Source organism: Populus euphratica, unplaced genomic scaffold (assembly GCF_000495115.2).
Source record: "Populus euphratica unplaced genomic scaffold, PopEup_1.0 scaffold118.1, whole genome shotgun sequence".
Classification (NCBI taxonomy): domain Eukaryota; kingdom Viridiplantae; phylum Streptophyta; class Magnoliopsida; order Malpighiales; family Salicaceae; genus Populus; species Populus euphratica.
Window position 1 is genome coordinate 120,347 of NW_011500007.1, and position 11,257 is coordinate 131,603.

General features: G+C 28.9%; 1 protein-coding gene across 1 annotated transcript; it reads left to right on the forward strand.

Annotated features, from left to right (window-relative positions):
- Positions 1-340: 340 nt before the first annotated feature.
- Positions 341-3,538, forward strand: VTC5 (GDP-L-galactose phosphorylase VITAMIN C DEFECTIVE 5 (VTC5)). The gene is made up of 7 exons (XM_011048410.1): positions 341-1,115; positions 1,210-1,340; positions 1,454-1,513; positions 1,824-2,066; positions 2,176-2,361; positions 2,473-2,721; positions 2,827-3,538. Exons 1-7 carry the CDS (start codon positions 992-994, stop codon positions 3,193-3,195), a joined length of 1,362 nt encoding a protein of 453 aa, XP_011046712.1. The 5' UTR covers positions 341-991; the 3' UTR covers positions 3,196-3,538.
- Positions 3,539-11,257: the final 7,719 nt, after the last annotated feature.

Sequence of the window (11,257 nt, forward strand, 5' to 3'; positions counted from 1 at the left end):
ATATCTAATTTTATTAATTTATGTCTTCACTTACCAAAATTTCTATTACAATTATGTAAAGAGGAAAAGGTTAGAAAACTATAATAATACCAAAAATAAAAAAATAAACTAAAAAATTCCCTTCAAATAAAAAAAAAATTCATAACAGAAAAGAAAAAAGAAAAAATAATTTTCCTAAAAAACTCCTGTATTGCTATTTATACAATTTACGTAATTTTATATATATTAATGTATAAACATAGCATTTTCATTGGTATATTCTTACATGCCACAACACAACGACCACCACACACCTACAGGCTATCCTAAATGCCAAACACGCGCACCGTTCTTTCATCAACCATTAGCTTGTGCCCTCCTCACCAAGAAAGAGTAAAGAAAAACTCTCACAACCAAACCCCAATTCACAGCAAAACCATAACCACAGTTCCCCCTTCTCTCTTATCTATATAATATCCCATCTATTTTTTTTTTTTATCTCTTGCTCTCATCAAAATCCAGCACCTCTCCTCTCGCTGCTCATAAACTTCTATTCCCATTTCACCGGCGGCGGCTGCGGCGGCTGCAGCCCAGTGATTCTTGTTTTTTCTTTATTTCTTGTGATCTGGAAAAAAAATCTAAAGAGTACAAGAATAAGGGTTAAAATCCCAGGGTAGACAAGTTGTAGACATCACGGCTATACACGGAGTAACTCGGCCCCAAATTCATGTCCGGGCTGTTCGACGTAAGGGCTGTCTAATAGAGAGCAGCAACCCTTCGCCGCACGGTGGACGTGGTGCTTTGCCCTCCGAAGGCGGTAGCCCTTCTGATCTCCTCTTTCTAGCTGGTGGCGGTTTCTTCTTCTTCTGTTTAGTAGTAGTTTAGTGCTGTTGTTGTTGTTGTTGTTAATTGTTGTTGTTATTATTATTATTGTTATTATTAATATTAAATCTAAAATAAAAAGCCAGTCTGCAAATAAGTAAAAGTATTAGATCTCGAATAAGCGAACAAGATGATGCTAAAGATCAAGAGGGTTCCTACTGTTGTTTCCAATTACCAGAAAGAGGACGGTGATGAGGGTTCTCGCCGCGGAGGGGGCTGCGGCCGCAATTGCCTTCAAAATTGTTGTCTTCAAGGTACTTGCTTTTCTTTTCTTTTCTTTTTTAATATTTAATTGAGGCGTTGCTGGAGTTAACTGGTTTGATTTATGGTTACTAAACATTTGGGTAGACGCATGCCTTCCTTTATATGCTTTCAAGAAAGTGGACAGTATTGTCTCTGAGAAGAAGGGTGTGGATGTGTTTGAGTATGACAAGGGCGAGCCTCCAGTTGCATTCCTCGACTCGCTTCTTCTTGGGGAGGTATAATTACTTAACCAACACAAGTCTTGCGAATTGAAATTTATTTATTTATTCTTCTTTTCGCAGTTGAGTTATCAGTATCAGTTTACATTTGTACCTGTTTGAATTTTTAGTGGGAGGAACGTATGCAGAGAGGGCTCTTTCGCTATGATGTTACTGCCTGTGAAACCAAGGTCTTTTCTCTTCTTCTTCTTCTTCTTATTATTATTATTTGGTTGTGATATGGGTGGTTTGGCACAGCTTCTGCTTCTGTTTTTAAGTGTTTTTAAAAGTTTTTTTGGCTTTAAAAAGCATTAAATTGATTATTTTTTGGTGTTCTATGATGGTTTTGATGTGATGATTCATTTTGATGTATTTTTAAATGAAAAGCACCTTGCAACACAATTCCAAACACCCTGAAACTGAGTCAATTATAATAATATTCTAGTATTTACGTAATCGGATATGAGATTTATGCCAAAATATTTGGTGATGTTGTTTTAGGTGATACCGGGTCAGCATGGTTTTATTGCTCAGCTGAATGAGGGCCGCCACTTGAAGAAGAGGCCAACTGAATTCCGTGTCGATAAGGTTCTTCAGCCTTTTGACAGAAACAAATTTAACTTCACTAAAGTTGGCCAAGAAGAGGTGCTCTTCCAGTTTGGAGCAAGTGAAGATGGGGAAGTTCAGTTCTTCCCAGATGCACCTATTGATCCTGAGAATTCTCCAAGCATGGTCGCCATCAATGTAGGTCGCTTGTTCTTGTAATAAATCACTTTTCCTGCCTTATTGATTGTGGTACTTGAGTAGAGCTGTATGATGGTGGTTACTTGCTTTTGCTGTGTCAATTTAACAGGTGAGCCCTATTGAATATGGGCATGTGCTGTTAATCCCACGGGTTCTGGACTGCTTGCCACAGAGGATTGATCGTGATAGCTTCATGCTTGCAATTTACATGGCAGCTGAAGCTGGGAATCCATACTTCCGACTGGGTTACAATAGCTTGGGTGCTTTTGCAACCATTAACCACCTTCACTTTCAGGTTACTATCCTAATAGCTCTATACTTTTTGACTTGAATATTCATATCCCTTACAAGTAGTAGGTGAATCTTTTGATAATGAAAAGGCAATTTGATAATTTCCATGGGACAGGCTTACTACTTGGCTGTGCCATTTCCAATTGAGAAGGCACCCACCAAGGAGATAACTGCATCGGATGGTGGCGTGAAAATCTCTGAGCTTGTGAATTATCCTGTGAGAGGCCTAGTCTTTGAAGGTGGAAATGCTTTGCTAGATTTATCAAATGTTGTCTCGGATGCCTGCATTTGCCTTCAAGAAAACAACATACCTTACAATGTGCTCATTGCTGATTGTGGAAACCGTATCTTTCTCCTTCCACAGGTAATGAACATGGGAGCAACATAGAGATGACTTGTTTGCTCCTTGATATGTTAACTGCGTAGATTACAGTCTTCTGTTCTTTAATATTGTCTAATGGATGAACAGTGCTATGCTGAGAAACAAGCTCTAGGGGAAGTGAGTCCTGAGCTTCTTGATACCCAGGTGAACCCTGCCGTGTGGGAAATTAGTGGTCATATGGTGTTGAAGAGGAAAAAAGACTATGAGGAGGCATCAGAAGAGAATGCTTGGAGGCTTCTTGCAGAGGTTTCTCTCTCTGAAGAGAGATTCCAAGAAGTGACTGCTCTCATCTTTGAAGCCATTTTCTACCGTAGTTGTGTCGATGGAACTGATTCTGAGAACTTGCTGGAGGATGTAAATGTGGAACATCAACTTGTTGAAGAAGTGAATGCTAGTAATGAAATCTCCCATCAAGCCATGGTTATTGGGAATCAGGATTGCCTAGTTCTGCATTGAGAATTGGGCTTTGGTGATCGGGCCAGTGACCTTATCTGGTTCGCAGATAAGCATATGGTAGTTTGGCTTGTTAGTTGTCATCTATTATGTGGGTGTGGATTTTGGAAGTAGTCTAAATAAGCAAACTAGGTTTGCGTTGTTATGCCTGGTGTGGATTGTTATGTTAGTATTTCTGCGTGTGTATTTAGCATATTGACCATGTAACGTCGTATATGCATGAGATTTGTGTAAAATACTATGGAATATATGCACTTGTGGAACTTTAGCGCATCTTTTCGTCATTCTTCATTTGGTCAGTGTATCCAAATGAGATGGAAATCCGAACCTGAAGAATTGTTGCACTGAGGCATGAGAATCGTGTGGTTTTGTTTTAGCTTGTGCTGGCCCTTTAAGCAATGGACGCCTTTATTTTTTTGTCAAATGCGTTGCTTTTTTCAGATACGAGAGTCTCCTGCATATGTTCTAAGCAAGCGTTTTTGGAGCGACGGAAGAGCGTAATAGTAGCAGGCCAGCAGCAATCATTAATGGTTAGTATTTCTTGTTCAGTAAACGCGTGTTAGCGAGTCTAGTAAATGGAATATATATACCGCACCCAGTCAGCGTCTCTTTCTCCAAGTCTTTCCAGTGTTCCTCAATAAACCATCACTGCGTCGCATACAACTTCCACCTTCGACATGCTCTCTATGCAGGTGAGAGAGACCTAGGATTTTACTGTGAAATTTATAAAATTGACTCTTGAAAAGGGAAACTTAATGATGAATGGCTGTGATCATCTCATCAGATGATCAAAGGCCTTGGTTTAAGATATCTTCCTAGCAGGATCCACAAAAATTTGGAGTACCAAAGCTTCTTGCTTGCGTGATAAATTTATGGTTTTGCTGCCAATTCTTGGGTGTTTGTTGTTCTTCACGGGCAACTGACAGCAGCAATGATTCTCATGTCCACTTGCCTTTGTTTAGCAGATAAAAAACCAAGTTGTATGCCTGTCTATCTTTGTCAATATATGATCTTGTTTTAATTTCCTTTTGTCTATTCATTCATTTAATCACATGTATTATAATTAAAATTTAATTAGAATCATCAAATATTTAAATGGATTACAGTACTGATTTGAATTAATTCTTTAATGGCCAGCAAAAAAATTCTTTATGATTTTACAATCTATTCTTTAGATTGAAGTTGATATTATATTTTATGTATGTGTTAAAAATATATTTTTGATAAAATTGCATGATGGTCTTCAACAAGATTAATCTAATTTATTAGTCAATATTTTATTAATTTTCAATTTATTATCATAATTTATTTTAATTTATTTTCTATAAAGTTATTGTAATTTTAAACAAATATTTTATTATTTAGTTGATGTTTATTTTTGCAAGTATCAATTTTTGTTATCAAATTATTAAATAAAAAATAATTTTAAAAAACAAAGCTTTCAAACCTACTATAATCCATGATCTAGATTATGTTTTTTGAGAATTAAGTCGTGAAATATGAGTTGATTTAACATGTCCTGTCTTAATATTAAAAAAAATATCATTTTTAAATTTTTTAAAAAAAGTTAAACTAAGCTTTTACTAGTTATTTAAATTGTCTTTGAACATGTTCAGTCAACTGAATCATTTAAAATCATTCTTATTTGAGTTAATTTTAAAATCAGGCTAGATAAAGAGTTGGATCAAAATATTTGAAGTTCGACTCATTAAATCCGATTTAATAACAATATGATTTTTTTAAAAAATTCCATCTTTGAAATCTTTTTTTCTTTCAATGGAGTCTTTTTTGGTGTAATTTGTTTTATTTTTTTAAGTGATTATCACAATCTCAAATAAATATTTTGATATTTAGTTGATATTTAATTTTATGAACGTCTATTTTTATTATCATATCATTTAGTAAATAATATATTTTTTTTAAAATAAAATTGTTAAACTTAATGAAATCCATGATGCAGTTATTATCATATCATTTAGTAAATAATATTTTTTTTAAAAAATAAAATTGTTAAACTTAATGAAATTCATGATGGTTGTAAATTTAACGGGTTGAGCCACGAGTTCTTGTAAATCTAATATATTAGCATTTTAATATTAAAATAAAGATGTTATATTAGATTTTTTTAAAACCAAATCATATATTTTATTGGTTTTACATATTCATTTTGAAGTTGTCAAGATAATTAATTAAGTTATGCAAAAATAATTATCACATGAATTAACTTGAAACCTGAGTTAGATTATGAGTTGAATAATTTCTTTTTTAAATTAACCCTTGATATTGGATAATGTTAAATAATTCCCCCGTTGCCTTAACAGTTCTTTTAGGTTCAAAATTGTTTATCAAACTTGCAGCTACCACGAGCTAGGAAACTAGTTCTCTACTATTGGACGGATGTATTTTATGAGATAATCTCTAGTTTGCCCCCAATATTTTCAGACTTATGTTTCATTTTCAGTAAATTTGCCCTATAATTGAAAGCATGACCATGCGATAATTACATTTACTTTCCTGTGAGAAAATTGACATTTTGCTATCAATATGGAGGAGGAAATTTGACTCCAAATGATGCATGAAATCTTCATTTGTCCTAAATTTAATCAATTACTGTAGACTTTTGCTGGTCATTTGAACACGTGAGAAAATTGACATGTGGCTGCAATTAATCATCTTTATCTTATGTTTTATTAGTTTAAGTTGAAGACAGGTTTGCGTCATGATGATGTCTTCATCTTTTATGGCTTAGTTATTGTAATTTTGTTATTATGGTATTTTTTTCTATTATAGTTTAAAAAGAAATACGTTGCGAAAAACATTTTTGTTTTAATTCTAGAAAAATAAGTTTAAAGATTGTGCTCAGTTAAAGTGTTTATAAGATGAATTTTTCTTGTAAAATAAAAAAAAAATATTTTAACTTCTATTAAATCAAGATTTGAAACATAATTATATATGAGATCTAGGATAAAATAAAAAACTACAACAATACAAAGTATCATTAGATAACTTTTTATTTTTACTTTCTAAAATATTTCATAACAATTCAATATATAATTGGTACATAAAAATATTTTTTTTAATGTATAACTCATTTAATATCTAAAAAACTATCATCAAAAACAAGTTTTTCATACTTTTTACGAGGATTCCATTAGAAAAGCAAATCACACCTTACTGCATCTATCCCAAACATTCTTAAGAACCTGTTTGAGAGTGCTTTTTAAAAGAATTTTTGAAAATTTTTGAATTTTTTTATTTTAAATTAATATGTTTTTAATATTTCTAAATCATTTTGATGTGCTGATTTTAAAAATAAAAAATATTACTGGCATGCTTTTCTGAGTGAAAAACACTTTGAAAAACAATCATAACCACACTCCCAAACAAACTCTACAAAATAATAACCTTGTTTTAGTGTTCACACATTAAAAAACATGTCAATAATTTAGCACAATAGACAAGTCAAACATCTCTCAAATAATCACTAGAGTTATGCACAATCAATCTAGTTTCCATATCTAAGAACCAAGTCTCCCCAACCATTTCTTAAACAATACTGTTCAATTTGTTAGAAATTTGTTTTAAAACATGATTAATAATTATACTTGAAGTTATACTAAAAATAAGTTTCCACTCATTTCACGGTTTATAACTATTATGCAATAATTTTTTTTAATATAAAACATTAACATAAATAGAAAAAATTAAATAAATAAAAAATTTATTTATAAAAACCCTTGGATGATATGTTTTGTGAAATTCAAAACTTTCTATCTCACGGTAAAAAAAATACAAGTTTTTCTTATAATTTATTTAATAAAAAGTTAAAGAATATTAAAGAAACCTAAACCATGAATCTAACATATTTTGTTCATTGACATGCATGAGTTAAAATGAGTCCATGAGATTTAATATAAGTTAGCTTAGTCATTTATGTTTCACTTGAATTTAGCCATATCTTGAAATCTATTAATTTTTTTTTATAGCTTTCTTGTATTCTTTCACCATGCACGCTAGCAAGAGGAAGATTGCATTCGTTGGTTTTGCATACAATGAATTGGGCTATTATTTTTTCTATCTTATAAACATATGTGATTTAAGTAAGAACTTGCTGGAATTGTTTTTGATATTGATGGCTACATGTGTTAATGTATATATTATCTAGCTAATCGATTGATTACATATAATATTAATTTTATTTATATAAATATATTTAAGGATAAATAAAAGCTTATTTATCTTTAATATTCATTAAATATTTACTTAATAAATCTAGAGTAAAAATAAAGTTCTTGAAACAAAAATATTTTGTAAATAAAATTACAAAGTTGTTATAATTATAAAATTTCTATTGCATCAAAACATTATTCCTAAATATTTCTGATTAGTGTTATATTAAGATATGATATTAATTAGAAACTATTAGACTAATATATATATATATATATATATGTGTGTGTGTGTGTGTGTGAACTAACTCACATTAGAATTTCATATGGAGAGATCAATATTTGTGTCTACGAAAAGACTTGCATGACAGTTGTATAAATGATCTTTAGACCTGAAAGCACTAAATTATTTTATAAAGAAAATGTTATGCTTTGATTATGCTACATTTTGTCCTATTCAAGGGTACCAATTGAATATATATTGAGCATATTATTAACTATTAAAAGATATTTAAGTAATCAATAGATAATTCATCACCCTAGATGAGTTAGAGAAATTTTTTCATATATTCTAAAATAGTATTGATTATAAATCCATATACAAGTGGAATAAGATTTGAAAAATGCTTCAAATCTTATTAAAAGAATTAATGATTATGGTGTTGAAAACAAATATGATTTGATAGAGTAAACATAACTCATGCTATAATATTTATATCAGAATATTGTTAATGAAGTGATAATAATTACACTGAGAAACTTGTTACTAAAATATTAAGTTAAACCACATATAACTTTTCTAATATTTAAGGTATCATAATGAGTTCTTAGACATTATATTTGATCTTCAAATATAAATCAAATGGCCTTAGGTCTAGGGTTAGTTGTCTCGAGCTCCGAATGTTTTTTATCAATTTATTTTAAACTTAAATTTGATTTTATTATAAAATAACTTTTTTATTCATAAAAAATTATTTTTTGCTAGCTTATTTATTTATCTAGTCAATAAATTATGAGTGTAGATACCTTTTTTTTTTTAACATGAACAACTTTATTTATAAATAAAACATCATATTTTAAAGAAAAAAAACTATCATGATAATTTTGTTTTTATAACGGTAACTAAAGAAAAATAATAGAATTAATTCTGCATACGTTTCGATTTCAAAAATGACATAAAAAAGAGATTCAAGGTTTTTTCCTATAAACCTTGCAGCAGATCTCCAGCCTTCTTCTATACTACTTTTTCACAACTTTGTTTGCCCTTTTTTCCTTCGTTCTAGAGCAAGTTCTAGTCATTCGAAAAGAGACTTTGAGTTTCTTTATTTCTTTGGCATGTATCCTTTAAAAGCATTATTGTTAAAAACCTAAAAGGATATTTATAACAAGATTGTTTTCACCAAGTGATCAACAATTTAGTTTTAAGGATAAAAAGTCTAGTTTTTGACAATAACATTGTTGAAAATATGTTTAAAAAAATATAAAGAGAAAATCTAGTAACTTTATAATTTTTTAGAGGATATTTTATACTAACCAAAACCAATGCTAGCAATTTATGTTCACTGTGATAATTAGTCATCAATAAAAAACAATAAGAAGGAAACAAAGTAACATGTATAATAATAAGTCTATATATATATATATTGAAAAAATAATATTATTAACTATTTACTCTTGAATGAGATTTTATTGATTATGTAAAGTTAAAGAATATTGTGGATCTGTTAATAAAAGATTTGTTAAAACAGTTTGTATAAAACTCATTAAGGGGAATAAGCCTAAATTCTTTAAAGATAAAAGATTATAATCATGGTAACCCTACATAATATATTAAAGATCCTTGGATTTAGGTTCAAAGAATAAACAAAGCCATGTAACAATTTTAATAACACTCAAAAATATTCTTCTATCCATTTTTATGACGAAAAAGATGTTAGTTGTAGTGTGGTAAAAAACAAGGTATGTTTTTATTGATTTTTATATTTTAATATATCAAGTGAAGTATAATATAATATTCTTAATAAAATATCACATACATACATGAGTGATAAATATGCAATTATTTAAAGAATTTACAAAAAAAGAGTTAATTTTTTTAAAGCACATGAAACCAGAAATTGTTTAGTGACAAAATAAACATAAATATAGAAATAAAAAGAAATCTTTAGGTAGAGTATAAGTAATATTATCTTAGTTTATATATAAAAAACGAATAATTTAAGATATCATGTGTATTATTTAGCCAAATAAATCTAATAATATTTCATTATAGAAGGTTCAAAGTCAAAAGCTATTTATCCTAATATATCTATCCACCAAATCATTCTCTTTATGAATATTTGAATCCTTATATACTTATTAGATAATTTCTATTCATATAGGTGATTATATAGGTGATTGTTAGAACTTTGTTTTAAAATATATTTAATGGATGTATTTAAAATCAAATTAATATTGGGATCCACTCACTGTTAGGGTTAAAACTTTATTAGGAATTATTCTTTAACAAAAATTATTTAACTCGGAACATGGACACGATAAAAACAATATTTACTCCTTCAATTAAGTTGAACAGCTAGGGTCTATACATTGGGTTAATTATGTTGCATGCCGATTATAGTTGTCCAATATATAAAATTAATTAGTTAAGAGATGTTCATGGCTCATTATCATAAACCATGAATCTAACATATTTTGTTCATGTAAAAAAAATACAAGTTTTTCTTATAATTTATTTAATAAAAAGTTAAAGAATATTAAAGAAACCTAAACCATGAATCTAACATATTTTGTTCATTGACATGCATGAGTTAAAATGAGTCCATGAGATTTAATATAAGTTAGCTTAGTCATTTATGTTTCACTTGAATTTAGCCATATCTTGAAATCTATTAATTTTTTTTTATAGCTTTCTTGTATTCTTTCACCATGCACGCTAGCAAGAGGAAGATTGCATTCGTTGGTTTTGCATACAATGAATTGGGCCATTATTTTTTCTATCTTATAAACATATGTGATTTAAGTAAGAATTTGCTGGAATTGTTTTTGATATTGATGGCTACATGTGTTAATGTATATATTATCTAGCTAATCGATTGATTACATATAATATTAATTTTATTTATATAAATATATTTAAGGATAAATAAAAGCTTATTTATCTTTAATATTCATTAAATATTTACTTAATAAATCTAGAGTAAAAATAAAGTTCTTAAAACAAAAATATTTTGTAAATAAAATTACAAAGTTGTTATAATTATAAAATTTCTATTGCATCAAAGCATTATTCCTAAATATTTCTGATTAATGTTATATTAAGATATGATATTAATTAGAAACTATTATATATATATATGAACTAACTCGCATGAGAATTTTATATGGAGAGATCAATATTTGTGTCTACGAAAAGACTTGCATGACAGTTGTATAAATGATCTTTAGACCTGAAAGCACTAAATTATTTTATAAAGAAAATGTTATGCTTTGATTATGCTACATTTTGTCCTATTCAAGGGTACCAATTGAATATATATTGAGCATATTATTAACTATTAAAAGATATTTAAGTAATCAATAGATAATTCATCACCCTAGATGAATTAGAGAAATTTTTTCATATATTCTAAAATATTATTGATTATAAATCCATATACAAGTGGAATAAGGTTTGAAAAATGCTTCAAATCTTATTAAAAGAATTAATGATTATGGTGTTGAAAACAAATATGATTTGATAGAGTAAACATAACTCATGCTATAATATCTATATCAGAATATTGTTAATGAAGAGATAATAATTACACTGAGAAACTTGTTACTAAAATATTAAGTTAAACCACATATAACTTTTCTAATATTTAAGGTATCATAATGAGTTCTTAGACATTATA